The sequence below is a fragment of the Labrus mixtus genome, chromosome 17 (genome assembly GCF_963584025.1).
Source record: "Labrus mixtus chromosome 17, fLabMix1.1, whole genome shotgun sequence".
Lineage (NCBI taxonomy): Eukaryota > Metazoa > Chordata > Actinopteri > Labriformes > Labridae > Labrus > Labrus mixtus.
In genome coordinates this window covers 19,692,833-19,716,153 of record NC_083628.1, presented here as the reverse complement: position 1 = coordinate 19,716,153, position 23,321 = coordinate 19,692,833, and the positions used below count along the sequence as shown (strand labels likewise).

Here is a 23,321-nt window from a genome sequence, read left to right as displayed (position 1 = left end):
AACCTAACTGTCAGTCAACCCTAACGACAGGCTGAGAGCTGGACCTGAGGCGGGTAACCTCCTTTCAGAGACTTCCAGGTCTCTTGGAGCCAGCCTCAAGCGGAGACTCCAGCAATCCCAGTTTTTTGCACTTCCTCATTGGCTTGATTTTTCAGCAACGGAGGGTTGCCGCTTGGGATTGACTTGCTTTTGTAGGCAATTGGGAATTCCAAGAAATGCAGATTTTGGGTCCAAAATATGCTGCAGACTTTCCACTGATAACGAGTCACGTTGAATATAAATATCACACAGAACGAGATGGAGAAAAAATAAGAAGAGCAATGGTTCAAATATTCACTATTGGAGGAGGAGAAGTGAGAAGATTCAATCAGATAAGAATGAAGAGAAGTGGAAAAGACAAAAAAATGACCCTAAAATCAACACGACCTCGCATCAACTTTTTGAATCCGGACTCAAACCAGAGTCCTCAGTCATCAAACTGTTGACTGTGATGGTGGCTGCAGTCTCCGTGCTGTTTTTTCATCCTCATTAGACGAACATCCAAAATAACTCAGACGGATAATAAAATGCAAATCACAGCAAACAGTGGAGGGAGGGCGGCTGAGGGATTTGGGGACCCTTCTGTTCTGAATCTTTGCCTGGGGAATGATTATTATCTGATTCTGTGGGTCGAACGCCATACTCCTCATCGCCGCTAATTGGCATTTGTCCAAATCCTCAGAGAGTTGGTGGCTAATTGGGGATGGACGGACTGAAGGCTATTCAGTTTCTCTTTTGTAACACTGTCGACTGAGAAGCTTGAACATGTAGATGAGCAGCGAAAGGGTTGGAAAGCAAAATATTTTGTAATTGATTTCATCAATTACATAATGCCACTATACTCGATACCAGCCAAATAGCACATCATTAAGTATTATTAACTCGTAGTATTTTTAAGACTGATGGAAGACTGAATGTCCCTATGTAACGTTAGCAATACAGCTTCTGTGGTGCTCTCTACGCTGAAAGCTACAGACAAAGGGTTACAAAATTAGATATCGATCAAATCTGATGGTTCAAACGAGTCATTCAGTCACTCACTTTGAGGTGCTGGCTCAAATTCATAACTACAGTCCAAAGCTGGGAAACAATTGTTGATTAGTTGTTACTGCGGTAACAACTAATGGGGATCCAATGTAGATAAATGTAAATCATAAAGTCGATATGGATATTGTCTGTATTTTTTAAAGCGATAGAAAGTCTTCAGTTTGGAAAGTCTGTCACAGAGCTGAGAACAACAAAACCCAGAGGGAGTTAGACTTCACTCTTGTCATTAGTTGTTGATGAAGAACAACAGACTTCAAATCAAAGAACACAAAAACAAACTAGTTATGAACAGAGATCTTGTACAAGCAAAAGCCATCAATAAAGATATTTTTTTAATCATGTTCACAGCACAATCATCAAGTTTGTTTTCTCATTTTAAAGATGACTCTCTATTAAGTCTCCTCGATTAGTTTCCTCGTGTCTAAAAGACGTTAACAATTTCATTTTATTCAAACTTGAAGAGTCACAAAACTAACAAAGCATCAAATTGATGCTTTCGTATAATTATCAGTATTGAAATGTCGGTAAAGATTTTTTTGTCTCTCTATTTATACTCAGCTGTGCTCCATCTTTCTATTTTCCTCGTCATTATTCCTCCATCTTTGTTTTTCTTTGTACTCCAGGTTCACTCTGTGTATCATTTATTTTTCTTTCTTTCATTCTTTGTGTCTCTTTATTTGTCTTTACTCTCTCTCTCTCTCTCTCTCTCTATGTATTATTTTTGTTTTCTCTGCTCTTGCCCTCTCTCTCTCTTGCTCGACTCTTGCTCGCTCGCTCTATCTGTGTTCAGTGTTTCTAATTAATTCCCAGTTTACAGTCATCCTCAAACACACAGGCGCGCACACACACAGTTAGAACACTAATTGAATTTTTAAGCCTCTGCTTTTCATTAGCATTTTGCCTTGTAATGTGTTTTGTGTCGCCTGTGTGCATGTGTGCATGTGTGCATGTGTGCGTGTGTGTGCGTTTGTGTGTGTGTGCTAGTGTGAGTTTCAGTGTGTGAGAGAATGACGGGCAGGCAGAACTGATTTATATTTTAATTTAACGCTGGTATCTGGGTGAATTATTTGCAATTGTGTGTGTGTGTGTGTGTGTGTGTGTGTGTGTGTGTGTGTGTGTGTGTGCTTAAAGCCATTACAAAAATAAAGTCTTGCAACAGAATCCGGCGCATGATCACAAACTTTCCTTTGGTTTTGTTTCTGTCCGTATCAAATTCAGACCTAAGTATTGACAATGTGAATGTACAGTAGAGCATGCAACAACTAATACGTAACATATTTTAATCAGAAGAAGAAGTTAAAGTGGCGGCTGGGTTTTTAATTCAGAGTCTTGTTTTTTTTATTTTTCTGCAGAACAACGACTTGTTGCTGCTCCTTTTACGCCTCTGATTGATCACGGTGATGTACATTTACAATCATGCATCTTCTAAATTTCCAGATAGCGTTCACCATGGAGCGTTGAGGTTCACAACAAACCTCAGGGTTCTAACTCATCATGTACTCTGAGTGGTCGAGGTGGCTGGCCTGCATTGTCTATTTGTAGACTAAATCAAGGCTTTACCTAAACTGCTTCACTCATACTTAACGTAAATTCATGTGAAGAGCGCTGGAAGCTTCAGTGTTAACTGTGTGACACAGTCACCCAGTATCTGACCTCAAAGTGAGTTTTGAAACGGGGAAAAGGAGTGTCGGGTACACTGCTCCATGCAGCCGGGAATCTGCTACAGGAGGATCTGTGTCAGGGGGAGCTGGCATATTCACATCTTTTAAAAGTAGATTAAAGGTGTTGGAGGAAGATGCGTCAGGTCCTAGGTGCTTTGACTGATGACCTTTCAGTTTCCTGATGTTGACCTGTGCTTGTGACTGCGCTGTAACCTGTTAAATGTGCTGCTCAATGAGGTTTTTCCTGGTTAAATACACTTTAAAGAGCCCATATTATGCCCTTTTTGGGGTTCGTATAATAAAAATTAATAAATTTAATCTATGTACCTACTTTTGTACGTTCACAATAGCTAAAGTCCGAAAAAAGTCTCTGTTTTCATGTACTGCTCCTCCTTGCTCCCTCTCCACTCTGAGTCCGTCAGCTACGCTCTGCTGAGCCCACACTGCAGAGCCCCACGTGGGCCAAGTCTGCTCTGATTGGTCTGCCGATCCGCTCTGTCGTTATTGGTCAGTTGCTCAGCACAGTTCTCAGAAATGTCCCGCCTCTTTTACCATATTGGGAATGCAGCCACTGGCTCCATCCGAGGGGAGCATAAACAGGCTACAGAAGTTAACGGGCGTGCAACATGAGCTGCTGGGCTTGCCACAACGAGCCAATGGGCTTAGATCAGTGATCTCACACTGACAATGACGTCGGACTGACAATTTTTTATCGAGGGGGGCAAGAACCGAGTGTTACATGCAGCTAATGCTACAGCTAACAGGAGGACCTAGGAGAGGACGTAGGAGAAGCCGCGTTTCCGCGGACTTTGAATTTTTGCACATAGATGTGCCTAAACATGCACAGGACACTTGGAAAACACACTAAAGAGCATATAAAACCAGAAAAAGCATAATATGGGACCTTTAAAGAAAATAGAAAAATGGACACATTCCTTATATATAGAACAGGATAAACTGTAGCAGATGATGTTGACACTCATTTCAAAACTTTGGTCTTGTCTCCAAATCGTCTGGAGGGATGTTGTGTGATAAAAACTAAAGGTCCAGGTTTCAGGAAGCTCCAGGTTATCTGTTGTTACAGCTAAGGGTTGGAAGATTGTGGTTTACCACTTCCACTGACAACTCTACACACACACACACACACACACACACACACACACACAGACCCACACTGTGTCTCTGTGAGCTGCAGCTGCCGGGCTGCAGTCTGAGTAAGCGTCTAACTGAGTGGGAGGCTGAGAGTCACTCCAGAGACCGAAGCACTCAAACACAAAGAGCTGAGCGAGCTAAAGAGACGGCGGGCTGATGCACACTCCGATAGAGAGAGAGAGAGAGAGAGAGAGAGATAGAGAGTGTTTGTGTTTGTGTGCGTGGTATGCAGCAGCTTGTTATCAGAGTCTCAGAAGTAATCAGCATGTTGTTTAGGCGATAATTTTAATTCAGCCGACTAAACAGAAGTCATTCGAGTCTGAGAGAGAAACTCTCTGACCTTACCTTAAAAGTCCCATCATGCAACTTGTCTGTCTGAATACAGTCAACAAGAGTCGGGATAAATATTCATCAGGTTTGACGATTTGAACAGAAAAACACTCACTTTTCAAAACTGTTGTCTTTTGTTTTGCGACTCAGAATAACAATTTCAGCCCTGCTCAGAACAGGCTGTTTCCATGTCTGTACCTTTAAATATGTAAATGAGCTGTGTCTGACCACGCCCCCTCTCTGGAAGGGCTTGGATCGGCTCGGGCTTTCTCGCTCCATGTCCTATTGTTTAAGGTGAGAAGGCAGACTCAGAGGGCAGAACAAACACCTAGCTCTGGGAGTGTCACCCACCTGAGGGAGGGGTTACTGCCCTTTGTGATGTCATGAAGGGAAAATCTCCAAACGGCCTGTTTGAGCACACATTTTCTGAAAAGTGGAGCAGGCTAAAGACAGAGAGGATGGATTTTTCTCATCACTGGGGGGTTTGTAGACGAGCTAGAGACACATTAGTGTTAGAGAAACATGGTGAAGTGTATTTAGCAAAATATGGGACCTTTGAATACAATGTGCCATCTCATGTTCTTTAGATTTATGCTTTAATTTATGACAATGTTGGAAAATTTTATCTGGTGAAACTTTTACCTAGTACACTCACACCTCAGTTAGAATTTTAGTCAAACTAGAATTTAAACTTGTGCTTTGGTGGTGTTGCCACTCTGTGAAGAAGTCAAGAGTTCAGTTTGCAAAAGGAGAGGAGTGTTCAGACACGAGCACCATTTGAGTGGAAAATAACTCGTAATGAGAAAAGAGGTGGTGGAGAGCTTCATTCAGCTGATGGCTGCTCTGCAGATTTATGGAAGGTCCCATTTTATTTTTAATCTCCTGATGGATATGATGGGCTAAAGACACTTCTAGCATATCAAGAGTAGTGAAGGCTATTTTTAGCAGTATTAAAGGCTGACGTGACCTGTGTGCTATCACTTCCTGAACTTATTTTAGGAAGTCCTTTTTTAGTTTATGTTATGCTGCGTCTAAAAATGGGAACAAGCCTTGCAGAAAAGAGAGATTATTGATGTTCATATCTAGTCATATGAGTTTATGGAAATGACCAAAAGACAAATGCATGATGTTGTTGGCACAAGAGAGGTGCTAAATATAAATAGTCTCTGACGTGTGGGCAGATGCATTGTCCCAGAGTGTAGACGGAGCACATTACTGTCGATGGTGCTGCACTTAAGCCTGTGCTCCTCTCTTCCTATTAATGTCTTCCATAAACAGTATTGATCTTAAGCCACACTCCACTTACCAAATTACATTACAGGTGAATTACTTTGGTTCTATTAAATAATGTGAACAGTAAAATAAATGGAGGGAGCCGAGGAATAAAAAAGCATGGATGCATGAGCATGTCAACTGTAAGTGTGAAGGACGGGTCAAGGTGTGATGGATACATTAATGTGAATGACGCTAACGCTACTCTTCTTTTATCCTTCCCTCCTCTCTCACTGTAGAAATAAATGTGCATCGCCTTGATGCTCTTAAAGAGATCATGTTTGGAAAAAGTCAGAAAGTGAGCCTTGATTGAAGACGATTTCTCAAACAAATCATGTTTTTGCATTTTTTCAGCCAAGTGGAAGTCAAGCACGACGCTACATCGGGGCTAGGAGGCGCTATAGCCCCATCACAAAGCTGTCTAGCCCCGGTTAAGCCCCCTCACATATGTCTGCTTTTATTTGGAAAAAAAGAGAGAACTTAAAAAGTAACTATGAATTCATGAAAATCGACTATTCATAGCAAACCAACATGTTAAAGTAAAGCTCCCCCTCAGCGACAGGAGAAAAAGAATCCTGGCGCCGTCCCTGGTGGAAGCAAACTGTTCAAAAGCCAGAATTGTAAAAATACTTCACCTGAGCCTGTTCTGAACAATCAAAGTGTTTGTAAATGTAAATGCAAATAGGCCTATAGCAGAGGCTGCTTTTCAAAAGCTATACGACATGCGACAACCACATCGATTCTGTGGTTTCTAAATTGTTTGGGGACTGGTAAGATGTTCTACCACTTGTATATTTGTCTCAAGCTTTTTTAAAGTGTCTCACACTTTTAATTTTGGTTTGCACTTCTTAGCTCCCGTACTATGGCCTAGACTAGAAGATTGGATCTTTGGGGACTGAGGGGCAGGGGGGTGCAAAACTAGCTCAAATGTTTTTGACTGCAAGAAGATTTTCTTTTTAAGCTGAAATCCAGAAAGGGGGGTCGCTGGTGGTGCAGTGGTTAGTGCGTGCACCCCATTATGGAGGCTGTAATCCCACTCTCTCTCTCTCCCTGATTTCCAACTCTATTCACTATCCTATCTCTACATTAAAGGCACAAAAAGCCCAAAAATAAATCTTTAAAAAAAAGGAAGCCAGAAAGGGAATGTACCACTGATGGAAAATCCTGGATTAGGATTTGGCCAGAAGAATCCCCTACTTATCGACTTCTAAGGATCATTAGAGTTTCAAGCTATGCAGTCATTCATTAAGTCTCACATCCTGTAGTCTGATAGTCATGCTAACATCTTGTCATATATAAAGCTTTATTTTTACAACAGAGCAGTCTCTTACCGGCCACAGTCACTTTAGCGGTCCGGCTAACGATGCTCCCCACTCCGTCCAGTGTAGCGAGGCACTGGTATTCCCCCTCGTCGGGCCGGTGGTGTCGAGAGTGCACAACATTCTGCACGAGCAGTGAGCCGTTAGCTAACTGCCTTCTTCTCTCGTCCACCACCGTGCTTAGCAGCACGCCGTCCTTTCGCCACGTGATGCTCGGCGTTTCCGCCACCGTGTCAGACTGCGCCTGGCAGTCGAGCTGCAGCACGCCGCCTCGCACCGTCACCGTGTCCTGAGGCTCCTGGGTGAACGTGAAGTCAACGAACCCACCGAGGCCGGCCAAAGAGGCGGAGGACGAGGAGGGCGAGGGGTCTGAGGCTGTAGGAGGAGAGGTAAAGAAGCGTTAGACGGAGGGGACGGGAACATTAGATCACAAATCCAGACGCTCTCCATCACAATTAAATGTACCAAATAAATAACCAAAAAATGACAACCAGACACACACACACACACACACACACACACACACAAATCATTTATAACAGTGAAACATGTGAGCGTCCACTCGTTTCTATGAGCCGTACTTCAACATGCTCTCACAGCTCGCATGTGCAGGGCTCCAAGGTCAGTTAACAGAAATATGCAACGGCTGTCGGACCTTCAACATAAAAGAGTTTTTTGCTAGCAAAATGTTTATTGCTGCAAAAGTGTAGCAGATGAGCTCAGTCAAGGAGGAACCAAAACTACTCAACAATAGGAAGCTTTGTTGTAGTTCTACAGATTAGATTGACAACAACACAGCGATATTGCAAAGGCACTCAAGCCATGATAAAAAACCAGGAGCAGTGAGCTGCTGCAACAACGATGGCAGAGCTGCAGGATTCAAACCCTTGGCTGCTGCGATGAGAACTATAGCCTCTGTAGGCTACATGGGGCCTGCAACATAACCGCTATAGGATCTGATGCCCCAGAACATCACCATATTTAAGTAAAGTTGAGCCCAGCCATCATTCCAATAAACTCCTGTTTTATCTGCATTCTCAGTCTAAGGCCCCGAGTCCACCTAGCGTTTTTCTTTGAGCGCCAGCGTCTTTTTTCAGTTGTTTTCAATGAGTAGAGAGTAGAGAGCGTTCGCAGGATGAAAAGCACAGCGACCCACCTCTTTTTTTTACAAGCGCTCTGCCGTTTTTGTGCGGAAGCTCCGAGCGCTCAAGTTGAAAATCTTACAACTTTTCAGAAAGGCGTTCATGACGTCACAGGCGCTCTTTTCCAAATGTATGATACTCAACGCATTTTAGCCTCCTACGGATCATGTCTTATGCCCACATCCTGTTTGTTCTGTGTCTAATGGGGTAAAAAACGATCTCAAATATAAAACATGCAGTAAAAAGTAACAGAGTTGTGTCGGTCATACAGCGGCCATTGTCAACACACCGTTGTCATACAGACAGGACAGACGTGCAGCGCTTTTCTTCTCAGCGAACAATCGCTTCATGCAAACACTCCCGAGTGCACAGCCAGCGCTCATCTGCCGGAAAAAAAGAAGCTAGGTGTACACGGGGCCTTACGGTCACTTCCCAAAGCTCATGACCACAGGTGGTGGTGTGAAGGTACGATTCTATAATCTAGAAATGACATCAACTCCTTTGGACAGCCTGATGTTTCCTGTCCACTTTCCAAGCTGCCAAGCTGGATGAGATAGGATATAGGAGCGAGATCAAGCCGCACATGCAGTAAGATGAATCAAAGCAAAACAAACAAATCTATGTCTTGTTGGTGGATCCATTTGTCCTTTTTTCTCAATTAATTTGTCAGATGAGTCTCTTTAGGGCAGAAGCCTGAGTCTGAACTTTAACACTCCGCTCTGCACTTTATCTCATCATCTCCATCAAAGCCGCATCAACATGTAGTTTTTGTTTTCATGTGTTTATGTGTATTTCGGTCTAATCTTTCCAAAGGCTCATACAGCGGTGAGCGGTGCTGTGTCTCCGCTTTCATCTTTGAAGTCGACGCAGCTCTAAAGTCTTTCATCATGATCAGAGAGGCAGTTTGTTCGGTCCAAGCCGCCGCTCAGCGCCCGCGTGTTTCCTGGATAGACTTAACAGAGGTTTGAAAACAACCTGAAGTCACGTCATTACCGCACAAAGTCGACTTTGAAGCACAGCAGATGTTCTCTTTACCCCTCTTTTGCTTTTGATTTTTGCTGACTTCCCTTTTCAAAAGCCGTGCAGCTTCAGGTTCCCCCTGCAGGAAATCTCTCTTTAAATTAACATCAGGTACAAAAACGAAACGCTCTCAGGTTGTTTCCAACTGGGACGAGAAAACAAATGGTGAACATTAAAGTCATTTGTCCCTCATGGCTGGATTTTTGCATTGCTTTGTTGCTTTTCTCACTTGTTGATAAAACCCCAACCTCTTGTTTTTTCTGCCTGCAGCGACCTTTTCTGCCATCTTTCTTTTGCCCCCCTCCATACCATCCTGTCCTTGTGTACTCTTTTCCACCTTTATCCCCTCCCTCCCTCCCTTCCTCTCATTTCTTCTTTCCCTCTTTCTTTTCCTTCACGGTTTCCTTCTTATTGATTCCCCTTCAGCAGTCCTCCCTCTCTCTCTCTCTCTCTCAGTAAATCACTATCTTGACAGCTCTATCTGTACTCACTCTGACCAGTCACACACACACACACACACACACACACACACACACACACACACACACACACACACACACACACACACACACACACACACACACAGTCACTTCATCAGTGTGTCCTTGTCCTCGTTGTCCTGCAGTTTGATGCTATCTCTCCTCTGTCTGCTCTTCTCCATCTCTACTCTCCTCTCTTTTCAACGCTTATTAGTAATTTCTTCTTCATTTTTTTCACTGTTTATCGGCTACAAATAACTTCTATGATGTAACAAAAAAAAGAGAACGATTTGGTAACAATTCTTGGTGAAAGGCTCAAACAGTTCAAATGGAACAAACCAAGCAGCAACCTCCAGTGTTGAAAAATGAAGCCCATGAATACATGCTAAATGCTGCAGTTCATCGAGTGTCCACTAGAGGCTGGCTGCAGAAAACCAGCGGACACATACACACCCATTCAGAAAAGTTTTACAGCAGAATGAACATACCAGTGTGTTTAGAAACCTACTTCTTATTTTCCTTAGCACTGACTTTAACAAAAATATCTACTAAGGTACAAATCAGGATTTCTGGGAAATTCACTTTTATTTAAACTAGTGCAAAGTTCTTTCCAGGAAACAGCACTGCAGGGGATTCAAATTCAATAAAGCAATACTTCAACTTTAAGCAGAATTTCAGAGAATGAGCAGAAAACAAAGGAAATGTTGGTGGGCCAAGACTTAAACGACTCACAGTAAACTGCAAATCTTCCTTGTAAAAAAGAACAAAACTATTTTGTGCAAACACACCCCGTCAAAGTCTATTCCACCAGCTCTTAATGTAGTCACTGACAGGTTCAGACTGATACTCTAAGTGTCCGACCACATGACACAAACCATCCCTATAGAGACAGACCTTTCCATTATTTAGGCTTGTAAATCATGGGAGATGCTGCTTACTCTTTTATGTAAATGTACCACACACTAAGAAGTCTGGGGTCTTTAAAAGTGACACAGGATACTGCAGACATGCACTAATGGAGTGGATGGGTGTAAGTGTGAGGGGGCTCCTGAGCTGGGGAGGGGGGGTACTCAGGAAGTGAACTTGCACCTCTTCAGCTACCAGACCAATTTCAAAAACCGGTGACCTTTTTGTTCCCAAACCAAGTCCCTAACTACTCAGTTACTGCCGCTCCAGAAGTCCTGCCAAGTCACTCAAATACATGTCGTTAAAATTATTGTAAAGTCAGCAGGTGCTAAGTATAATGTATTAGGCTCCAATGTTACTCTGGCCCAGAGTCCATATTCCTTCAGTACGGTGACCCTGCTCATCAGACAGTCTGTGACCTCGCACAGGAGAACGCCACAGGTTGAGAAACTCAAAGAGCCATTTTTAACAGCAGAGGTGGAGAGAGAGGTGGAGGGTATAGAGCCATCCAGGACTTTCACTGATAAGATGAGAGTCGGTGACAGTGAGGTGGACGACAGCCAAGACCATCCTGACACACACACACACACACACAGACACACACACACTCACACACACAGACACATACACACTCACACACACATGCTCACAGTAGCTGTCACCACAGGTTACTGTCTGAGAAGCAGACTGCATTAAGTCTCTGGACAGCATCCAAAAAGTTTGTGCGTGTGTGTGTGTGTGTGTGTGTGTGTTAAACTTTGCCTGCTGCCAGCACAGAATCATCTTAACTAAAAGGCGACACAGGAAGGACCAGAAGTTACAAGAGCGGTAAAAAAAAAAGTGAAATGTCATCCAAAAAATATGAAACCTTCAATCTGTCACAAAGAAAAATACTCCAGAAATAACATAAAATAAACCACTGAAACTCCGGTATTAAATAATGCAAGACATATTCAGCTGAAGGATCAAACATCTTCCTGAGTGATTCAAGAAGAAACGAGCAGATGAAGAAGAAGCATGTACTGTACAGTGTTCCTCTGAATAAATATGTTTGATTTCCGAGAGCTGAAATCTTGGGGGGCGGAGGATGTGAGGGGAGAGTGTGTGGGAAATATTAAAAAGTTAATGCAAGAAAGACTTTCTCAAGTACTATTGAAGTTAACAGCTATTCCCTGATAAACCCAAATCAATGAGATTCTTTAGCCTTACTTTTTTTTGCAGACCTTTGAAAAAAAAAAAAAGATCATATGTTTTCTGTCGATGCTATCCTGCACTTTTGGTTTAGGATGATCGTTGCAATATACATCTACACACACATCACACTTCGTTAGGGCTTTCACACTGGCAGAAAACTCCAGAAAAACTTGCAAAACAGCCAAATTTTTTACTCAAACTTCACCAGGAGTTTCTCCTGCCAGAGACCATTTCTACAGCAAGTCAGAGTGAGCTGATGTGAGAACGCAGCAGGATATTCTCTGGAGAATTCAGCTCGAGTGAATGTGAGAGGGTGGTAACGGTTATTGGGGTAATTGGGGTTCGGTGTCTTGCTCAAGGACAAATCGGACATGTGGCTGCAGGAGCTCGCGATCGAACCCCTAGCCTTCAGGTTGAGAGACAAACAACTTTACCAACTGAGCCAAAGCCGCCTGTTCTAACTTTATGTCTTTTAGCATCTGCGCATACCGCTCAGTCTGAACACAGTGTATTATTAAGTTTGAGGGCCGCTGTATTAAAAGAATCCCATCATTCATTGAATGATTTCAGCTAACATGTGATGCCAGCCCGGGTTTGTTACTCCCCAGCACTTTCCCATCCAGACAGCGGAGGTCGGACCAAAGTGGCGCATTACTTTCTCCGAGGCCTGTGACATAACCACTCTCAGACGAGTGCTCTGAGCCTAAATAACTTCCACACTCACACAGGCGACCTTCAGCCGTCAGAGGAGGCGACTGCTCAGCGATAGAAACACAGATCTCTGCTTCAACGAAACATGCAGACGAACTGTGTCCAACATTAATCTAAATGTCAAGAGGGAGATGATGGATGGAGTGGAGTTAACAGCTATAATGTAGAAAGAAGTGAGAGATGATGGTGTATTATTTTAGGTGAATTAGAGCTCTGGCACTGTTGGAAGTCAATGAGCTGGACAGCTTTAAGGCCGGCTTTTAGATTCATCGTGTGTGTTATTCACTCCTGTCTGCTGATTTCATCCTTTACAGTTTCTGTGAGGTAGAGAGTTGTCTTTCCAGAGCGTCCCCTCGTATTTTTGTAGTACTCAAAATCAGTCTTGCTCTCAAGACCTGTCTCAACCCCTAAATGTCTTGGTCTTGTCTCGGTCTTGCCCTGCCTTGGTCTTGGCCTTGACTGAGTCTCAATCCATAATTTGTCTTGGACTTGACCCGGTCTCGGCGCACTCTGGTCTCAGGTGTCTTGGTCTCTGTTAGTGTGATCTTGACTACGACACTACTGATAAACACTCAGAACGTGCACATTTGAAGTTTCTACCTGACTCTGCAGTTACACAAAAACAACAAAGACTGTATGTACACACTGAGAGGAGACTGAATCAGTGTCCACCTGACAGGATACACCTGTTCCTGCTCCTGATGGTGTGTCCACTCTGCTCTGACTCAGCATGAAAACACATCCTGCAGCTGGACACATTTACCAACCGGCTAGCAGTAAGCCAATTATACACACACACACACACACACACACACACACACACACACACACACGCAGAACACAGAGTGTGTAAAAGTCCCATCTGCAGAAAGCTCTGACACCAGCTGGACAACACCCCTGTGTGTGTCTGTGTGTTTCTGTGAGTGTGTGTGTGTGTGTGTGTGTGTGTGTGTGTGTGTGTGTGTGTGTGTGTGTGTGTGTGTGTGTGTTTGTGTGTGTGTGTTTAGCATTAATCCTTTATTAACAAGTCTCACCTGTCATCCACCCTTTGTGTCCCATTGAACTATAACTCCCATAATCCCTTTGACAATGTCACAGCTGAGCTCTAAAACACAGACTAACACACACACACACACACTAACCAATGAGCATCGACAGACAAATAATGAGACTGTCGGATATAATCACCAAAGCTTTTGTTATGATTCATGCAAGTAGTTAAAATCTGTAACATCTTTTCTAAAAACACTTTTTCAGTCTCTGCAGTCTTTTGTTATCATTCTCCATAAAATAGAAAAAACATGTTTTTTTTTTTATGTTAAACTTCATGTCTGAAAAATGTTGTCAGACAATCCTGAAATCTGTCTCTGGCTAAAAGGCTGCATCATTTTAGGGAGAAGAAAAGGAGAAACATAAATATTGTTTCCTGTCTGTGATTGGCTGATGAGATGTCACATGACACAAACATGAAAACAAACAAATCAAAGAAAAGTAGTTCATGTTGTATTTAATTATGTAACAGCACACTGTTCAGAGGAACACAGTCACACTCAGACACTGATATTAGCACCAATTGGTCTTAATTAGCCGAGTCTCATTCAGCCTGCTGTATCTGCTGCTAATTACTTGACTGTGTGTGTGTGTGTGTGTGTGTGTGTGTGTGTGTGTCAACAGCATCAATCCCAGCCTGTTTATTTTCACTGTGTAATTTAAATTAACAACAGCAGATGTTTGAAATCTTTGCAACAATATTAAAGATTTTGATAAAAAGGTGTGACAGAAAATAAATAAAATAAAGAGAGGAGAAAAAGATCAAAACTGAAAGAAGGGAAAGACACGGATTAGTTACACACACACACACACACACACACACACACACACACACACACACACACACACACACACACACTTGCTCGCCAAGATTTATGTGTATTCCATTTGGTCCTTGTCGGAAAGTGTCAGGAGACATCAGTGACACAACCTCCCCAGAGACAAAAATCATCATATTCACAGCAGCCCCACGTGTGTGCTCGTCTGTGTGTGTGTGTGTGTGTGTGTGTGTGTGTGTGTTTGCAGGTTAAAACCCCAATAAGCTCTCCATCTGAATGTTTGTAACCAAGACCTTTACTGCTGTCAGACACAATTAGCCAACGGTCAACAGCAGGCCAATTATTCACACACACACACAAAATTGAACGACTTTAACAAGGTAGCTTACTGTCAAAGAGGCGAGGAGGGAGTAGCTGTCATCACACACGCACGCACGCACGCACGCACGCACGCACGCACACACACACTCACACACTCACACACCCCACACTGTGCAGTGATACCGCAGGTCCACATTGAGTCCGTCTCTTTAAATATTTACAGTCAGATACATTTTTTATATGTTGGTGGATTCATGATTCATGGTGATTTGTACAAAAGTTGCACAGAGTGTTGTGTAACATAAGTGTATCTGTGTTTCCTTTTGGAACATGGAGGCATAAAAGAATCAGCAGAAGATGAGAAAATGTGGAAAATTAAAGAGGAAAAATCTTAAAATCAAAAATGTATGATGATGTCATCGTTGGGGCTTACCAAAGCAAGAAAAGCAAAAACTAAAAGGGAATAGTTAGCAGTCAACCACAGCATGTGTTGTATGGTTTGGGAAGTGTGGACACCATTAATGCTAAGCTAGTTATTAGCAAGTTAGAAAAAATGCCAAATTGGATCCTTCCAGCAAGCAAACGCTTCCAATAACAGACGCCACACAGCTGGAGTCAGAAACATGCCAGTAGAAGATACAAAATAAAGCTAAATTTAATTGCCTAAAACTCCAGTTACGGTGTTGCTCTTTGCTATGATGGGCTAGCTTGAGCCTCTGCTAACAGCCTTTACAGTTACAGCTCAATAAGAAGCCCCATCTGATCCATTACACGGTGGTGGATGCTACTCACACCCATTGGCTGAAAATACAGATGTGCACAAACAGAATCTTTAGACATGCGTGAACCCAGAGAGAGTTTGAGAGGGAACCCCTTAGCTATTGGATGTCTAGTGCCTTGCTCATGGGTACATTGGCAGAACGTGGGAAATGAACTAGCACCTCTCCAGAAAGCCGACCAACGTCCATATTTTGGTCTGTATCAGTACTTTAACCCGCAACCCTCTGGTTATTTTTTTAAAATGAGTTTATTGCCTCAATCTCCAGTTTTGAGTCTTCTTCAGTAGATCTGAGCATGGTGTTCATTTTGTAAATGATAGTCCCACTGTTGACCAGTTGGTGACGTCACAACTCGCCTAAAGTCAAGCAAGAAGAGAACAATTGTGTAACTGATTTGAAACACCTTATTTACAAGTAAAGGCCGATAATCATCCATAAAAAATACAAGCTGGCCGATTAGGCGGAGGGAATGTGATCACAGGCAGAGTAACAGAATTCAGAGGCAGATTTGGTGAGCTCACAGCGGGATAATATCAGGGATGAAATCGGCGGCGTAAAGTGAAAACGGCGTCAGAGCAATTCTATCGGTCTTTGATCACAGATTCACTTACAGAAAACCCTGAGAGAGGAGGAATAAAACAACACAGCGGCGGCTAAAAGCTGCAGGATGAAAGCAGAGATCAGGATGAAAAGAGAAATCAGAGAGGGAGCGAGGAGGAGAGATGATGTTCTGGGCTTTTTATTTTAAAGCCACTAATTCCCTCTTTCTCGCTCAGTCGTCAGTTGGCTTTTATCTTTTTTTTTTCCATCGTCTTCCCTTTCATGGTTTTTGTTTACTAATGTACACAATGTGTACTGTGCGTATGAATGCACTGGCCAGGAAAACCATCACCAGTTCCCTCAAATGTTGATACGTCATGTATTAACTGAAACCACCAGTTTGCTTCTTTTGGAAGGTTTTCCTCCACATTCGAGCTCCTGCAGCAGATGTTTGGTTGAGCAAACTTTGTGCAGGAAGAAACACAAATTGGTTCAATGTCGGCGAGAAAATGTCTTCCATCTGGAGACTATTTCCAGAGGTGGAAGGTCGTCGATGTGCAGCTCCCACTGAGGCTCCACCAATCTGCCTCCATATGAACACTGCCATAAACATCCCGAGCGTGGAGGTAAAGGTCAGCGCAGAGTGACTACAACGCCTGAAGCTAGCTGAGGGCTGCAGCGAAAACAATATAGAGATAAAGACACGGGCTGAATTGAAGGCAAAGAGTTCAAACTAGAAGGCTGAGCACGAGGAAACTAAAATGTTTGGAGTTATCAATTAAGACATGTGAAGATGTTCTCTTTGGAGAGTGACATGAATAAAATATATAGCCCTGAAAATGTGTGGTCCACATTCTTAAAAGGTCAAACATTGATGGAATTCCTGCAGTAGATTGTTTCAGCTTTTTGCTAACAGGCTCTTATGGTTGCATTTTAACCAAGAGGGGGAGAAAATGCAGTCAAAGTATGTTCTTGTTTTTGTCTCTGGGAGGCTCAGATTGTTAATCTAAGTGTTCGACACCATTACAGAAAGGATCCCTCCAGAGACAGACCTTTTGGTGAAGACTGGGTTTCTCTTTTTAAAGGAACTTTCTTCAGAGCCACCAGACTCCACTCACAAAAACCGCCATTTTAACCAGCTCCAAACAGGATTGGCTGTTCTTCCCCCTCCTGTATCTGTTGGTTTGTTTGTGTGTTGGATAACTGTGTTGGATCTTATCTTACCAACTAGGACAATAAGGTCATACAGTAAGACAATCTAACTAACCAAAGATGCAGAGGACGACAGTGAACTCCCATAGACTGTAAATATGAATGGACGTGAGTGATGTCACACATCTGTTACAGCGGGGGGATTTGGAGTCTCATCGATGTAGTCGCCATGCTGAGGTTTTAAGCCTTAGCTTGAGGTTAGTTGGGATCGAAAAAACTGTTATCGTTGTGTAACACAAATAACACAAGAAAACACAAAAGCAATCTAGGAAGCATGATATATATTTTTTCATTCTCTGCAGCAGGACACAAGGATAAAAATCTCGGCCACACTGTGTGTCTGTCCGACATTTTGGTCCAAAGGACAAAGTGATTTATCAGAGACTTCACATTTCTGTTCTGTCTTCCTCCCAAGCTTTCCTTCCCTCGTCTCCTTCCCTCCTTCATCCCTTGCTCTAATCACTTCTTCCTCGCTTCTTTGCTCTCCTCTTTCTTCTCGTCCCACATCTCCCAGTGTGACCAGTGTGCAGCTATAACCCTGATCACCTCAAAGCGTCGGCCTTCAGCATCACAAGGCCGGCTAGGATCAATATCATCGACCGGGAAGTCTCCTTCTAACCAGTACTGTGTGTGTGTGTGTGTGTGTGTGTGTGTGTGTGTGTGTGTGTGTGTGTGTGTGAGACTGAATTTACATTATGTGTAAGTGCTGTAAATGTTTGTTTGCATATTGATCGAATCTAGTTCACTGTTTGCATGCATTGACCTCTTTGGATATAATGAGGATAAATGCAAAATGTTGAGATTTGACCTCGTTTACACACAACTACACACACATGCGTGCAGAATGACACACACACACACACACACACACACACACAACGACTCATGCAGCATTGAAATGTAAATGAGTGCTTGTTTCTGGCTCTCTTGCATGAATGATTTATGTAAATTAATCCATCTTTCTCCGTCTCTCCGTCACTCTCCTTCTCTAGAATTGAAATTATGTCGATTTCTGGGGACAGTCGTCATAGCGATTGCATCTCTGGTTGATCTTTAAGAGGACAAAAGTTTACATTAGACCTCAGTGCTGTTAAGCAAATGAAGCACGTCACGCTGAGAACATCACCACAAACTCGGTCAGCTGAATGTTTAAACAGCGCAGAGATGCACAGGGGGCTTCCCCCTCGACATCTCAATGTCAGCAAAAAAAAAAAAAAAACACATAGATGATGTGAACTTCAGGATGGAAAAGGGACAAGGACACGTCTCCGCTCTGCATTGAAGGAGGGAGTCAGCAGCTTTAGGTTCCTCTGGGCCCTGACCCGAGCTAACCCGATGTTTGCTTCAACAACAGTTTCTATGATAATAAAAGTTCAGACGACAAGGTCTTGATTACAACCCACCATGCACCTGGATCCACAAACAACTTAAAACACTGTAGTATGGTGGTGTGACTTTGAAATGAAACAACACGTGCATGCTCACAGTCTCTTCCTTCTACAGAGCGGTGAGGTGTAAACTTAGCTTACAGAAATGGCTAACGCATGAACGTTAATGTGGAGGGATGATGAGGTTGTTACTCAAGGTGACCATCAACTACCAAAAGAGTAAATTTCAATACATTTTTGACTGGGAGTCATGCTAGCCGACATTTGCACTCTGTAACCCGTTTTCAAAACTTTCAGTTACCCCAAACGCTGTTGTCATGGAAACAAACAGTCCCAATGTTGTTGTGTAAAAGAGGCCGAAGCTAAACAGTCCAGGATCTGTAATACAGGAGGACTAAAGTGTGTGTTTCAAGTTTTATGCCAGTATGTGCTTGTTGTTGTGTAACTTCAGATTTGTGTTCAGTGTGTGTGTGTGTGTTCAGTGTGTGTGTGTGTGTGTTCAGTGTGTGTATTTAATGATGTGAGGCCTGAGGTCAGCACAAAGCTCCTCTGTAGAAATAAACAGCGTGCAGGTTTGCGTTCTTCACAAACAGCTGTGTTGAATTGACACTCCACAGATCGTCAGGTTTTCACGTCTGACCGTCTGTCAGTAAATCTCACTGCTGCTCTTTGTGTGGGCGACCGCTGCTGGGAAGAAAAGAGAAACCTGCCTGAACTGAAGATTTCTTTATCTCCTCTTTGTTGCAGAAAAGAAAAAAAGGGGCTTCGTCTCAGTCAGGAGGATGGAGTGTGTGTTTTGTGTTTTACTTTGCAGGGTTCACATGATGAGTAAAAGCAGCCGCTGGCTTCTTTATCTTTTTTTTTTTTTTTTACTTTTCACTGACAGTTAACTTTACTCGGTGATTACAGAACGATTCATGCAGGAGAGCACGCAACTAAATGATTTAAGATCGTCCTCAGAGGGACGTTTGAATTGTTGTGCATGAAGACTGTCAGTGTGTCTTTACCCCAAAAGACCCAGATTATCCTTAATGCATTGTGTTACACATTAAAACATTCAGGGTTGGTAAAACAAAAACACTCTTGTCCTGTTGGTAAATGGACTTCAGCTTGTAAAGCACCTTCTGACTACTCAAAGTGCTTTTACACAGCAGGTCACACCTACACATTCACACACTGATGGTAGAGGCTGCTGTGTAAAGTGTCCATCAATACACGTTCATTCAGCACTCTAGAATCAGCAGGAACAATTTGGGGTTAAGTGTCTTGCACAAGGACACATCGGACACTGCAGGAGCTGGGGATCGAACCTCGACCTTCCAGTTGAGAGACGACCGACTCTACCATCTGAGTCACAGCCTGTTGGTGTGCTGTTTTTTCTCTTTATCTCAGGATAACAAAGCGGGTTTCTCCTTTATAACAAATTAATTTAAGTTGTTTTAGAGAATCAACTTGTTACCACGGGAAAACAAGAGTCGTCATCTCGAGATAATTAATAAGTTGAGATCTTGAGTGTTAGTGTGGCAGCGTCTTATTTCCAAAAAATGCAAACACAAACTGCAGAGCTGAAAACAAATGGTTCATGAAAGAAATCAGTCCAGGTTTACAGTATTTCAGTAGTTTTTTAAGAGGTGTTTTGGGGCTTTTTATGTCTTTATTTTAGAGAGAGGACAGTGGATAGAGTCAGAAACTGGGGAGAGAGAGACAGAGTAGACAAAAACACAGGAAAGAAGCCGCAGGCCAGACCTGAGACCCCTGCCGAGCGTCTGGAGGACTGTAGCCTCAGCACATGGGGCGCGCTCACTAACCACTATGGTAAATGTGAAGCAAGGTCGAAGACCAGTGTGCTACTAACGCTCCACAGCTTCTAATAAAACAATCAAGACAGCACTGGCAGCATACTGTGCCCTTCAACCAATCAGCAGCCAGGGTTGACTGCAGTCTCAAAAGCCTTCAGTTCAGCATGCTACACCAGCCTGAGCAGATATAACACTGTAGAACAAGAACAATAACTACTACTCTCGTTTGTAGAAATGTCTCCAGCATTGAGAAACAATCGGACATGACTCACCATCATGAGAAAACGAAGCATCACATTGATTTGGAATGAAAAAATGTAAAGTATAAGGGAATTAAATAAATAGGAACAAACATCTCTGGCAGCAGTGTAGGAAATAAGGCAGAAGCTTAAAAGAATATCACTTTTAATACAGGTGGGATTCAAATCTAAAGATCAAAATAAACCTGAATGTGAGAGCAGCAGAGTCTGAGAATATCTCTGAAGAATCTGACACACTGTACGAATAAGAGCAGAAAGAATATTTTATAGAAGCAAAACCTGCAGGAAGTTTTCCCTTTTTCTTGACGCTTGATTGAAAATGATGCAAAAGTGTGCAAAGAAGAAGTCGATGGAAACGTTCTCACTGCCCCCTCTCTCTCTCATCCGCGACCCCCCCACATTCTCGTTCTTCTTTTCTTTATGTCTCCCTCGAATCAATTCTTCTTCCACCATCTTTTAGTCTCTCTCTCTCTCGCTCTCTCTCAGGGGAAGCCTCTGCTGTCATCCTCTGGATCTCAAAGTCTAAACACTGAGACCCCTCTGATACTGCCTGAGTGTGTGTGTGTGTGTGTCTATGTGTGTGCGTCACGGTGTGTGTGTGTGTGTGTGTGTGTGTGTGTGTGTGTGTGTGTGTCAGACAGGGTGGGGGGTTGTGCAGACAGATGAGGATTTCTATCGACTGACATCTTATCACAGTTTATGTCAAATCTTGACAAACGCTGTCAGACTGTGTGGGTGTTTGGTTTTTATATTTAAGGCTTGTAACTCAAACTATACGGGTCTGGGGACCAAATCCTGCCGTGATCTGTGTGTCGTTTTTTTATACATTATTTTTACAGGAATGCTGAGAGAATAAATCTCTCTTTTAAGCAGAAGCAAGATGTGTTTAAAAGCACAACTTGTCAACGTGAACAGCCTCCTAAATTCACACATTCAAACAGCTTTGATTCAGCTGTCACCATTTCTCTTTGGCCAGTATGAGGGTACTTTACTTCCTGTTTGGATGCTCATTTTGGACCTTAATCGCATCATGATCCCAGTTAGCGTGGCTCAATCTCTAAAAAACTACATCTCCCATGAATTAGCTAACTTGTTCTATCAATGGAGAGGAGGTGCTACATGTCTCAGTTGGTTGTAACCGTTTAAATGAATCAACTTTGTTATCATTTTGTCTCATTTCTACACTGTTTCATCATACTTTGCTGTCATATCGCTGTGTGTGTGTGTGTGTGTTAACCAAACAACCTCCAGACTGAATGTGTGTGTGACTCAACCCGATCCTGTGATGTGTTTTTAGTGTTTTATCGTATTTATCAGATTGTTTATTTGACTGTAAACGAGGCCTTTTGTTGCTTCAGACAGACGCTGAGGAGTCATCAACGATCAGACACATCTGCTGCTGCGAGAAGCCTCAGAACGCCTTCAACACACACACACAAACACACACAACGCATCCTCCTTTGTGTGTGTGTCGGTCTCTGTGCGTGCATGTGTGTGTGACACCCGTGACCAATCAAGACAGAAGCCACAGGCTTTCCAACTGCCGTCCCTCGAGACGAGGCTGCGGACAGCCAATATGTCTCTCACACACACACACACACACACACACACACACACACACACACACACACACACACACACACACACACACACACACACACACACACACACACACACACACACACGGTGTAAGCCTGACAGATTGGTAGTTTATGGGTGTTAACAGACAGGGGGAGCCTCTTTCTTCACCATCATCAGTCATCGCCTTCAGACCCTCCTCCTCCTCACACACACAATAGCCCTGCGTGTGTGTGTGTGTGTGTGTGTGTGTGTGTGTGTGTGTGGGGTTGTTTATTAAAGTAGGAAACAAACAGGGAGCAACTGGCGGCTGCAGGTCAACAGGGTGACCCCCCCAAACAAAGCCTAAGTGTGTGTGTGTGTGTGTGTGTGTGTGTGTGTGTGTGTGTGTGGGTGTGATTCGGGGATAAAAAAGGAAATTAAAGGGGTGCAATCGAAGCACAAAGGTCAACAGCATGTCGACCCGGGGTGAAGGAGGGGGTCATCGTTCAAGAGGGGGAGAAGAAGTAACGTAGTGTCTGGAGGGAAAGCAGACAATGCTAACGAGGAATCAAACATTTAATGACACAAACTCAGAACTGAAAGCCTAAAACATGTAAAGTCCTCCTCCGGTACAAAAACTGAAAACTGAAAATAAGCTACATTGTTCTCTACCTTGTTAGCGATTTGCCTTCAAGATCACAGCAGTCTGCTTCTGTTTTATTGAGGTAAATTACAAACAACTGTAAGAAAACCAGGCACTCAGTCTTTCACAAACATTTCCTACAGCGATGTAAAGTGTCAAACTGCCTGCAGTAAAGCTGTGATTCAGGCTGCAAATGGCTGCAAATGCAATCATTTACACCATCGAGGTAGCAGTACTTCTTCTGCAAGCTCTTTCTCAATGGAGTCTGCTGACTGTAAAGAGAGCTATTTAAAGAGAACATCTTAGTTTGTCACAAAAAGGTATGTCTCTGAAAGGATTCTTTGTGTAATGTTCTTAAAATATCAACCTCAGGCTGTCAGTGACAAAAACAAAAACCTTAGAGTGCGTTATTCTCCAAGGATGATGATGCAGCCATTACAGCCTGATTCAAAGCTGCAGCCTCCAAATCCAATTTTTCTGACTATTAATCATAAGACCCAAAGCAAACGGAAAATCGTTATATTGGCAGAAGTATGTCTGACTCTGCGACGGAAAGTGGGGACATACCACCTTATGGTTAGTTACTATCGGACCTCCTCCCAGTTGAACTTGCAAGTTAGCAAGCGGCCAACTGGTTGTGAGTCAAATGGTTAAAAGTGGACAACTTTACAGCTCTGCACATTTTGTTCATGCTCGATACTTCTTTTTGATTCAAATG

The 23,321-nt window shown here is 43.0% G+C and overlaps 1 protein-coding gene and 1 long non-coding RNA gene across 2 annotated transcripts in view; one reads left to right on the top strand and one right to left on the bottom strand.

Annotated features, from left to right (window-relative positions):
* Nucleotides 1-23,321, bottom strand: part of dcc (DCC netrin 1 receptor) — a 240,628-nt gene that overhangs the window by 163,785 nt on the left and 53,522 nt on the right. Inside the window, exon 2 of the mRNA XM_061060638.1 lies at nt 6,833-7,195. Within this exon, the coding sequence (XP_060916621.1) occupies nt 6,833-7,195 (363 nt within the window). The remainder of the gene's footprint in view (nt 1-6,832; nt 7,196-23,321) is intronic.
* LOC132991771 (uncharacterized) overlaps nt 1-23,321 on the top strand; it is a 127,246-nt gene that overhangs the window by 54,251 nt on the left and 49,674 nt on the right. The gene's annotated exons all lie outside the window — the stretch shown is intronic.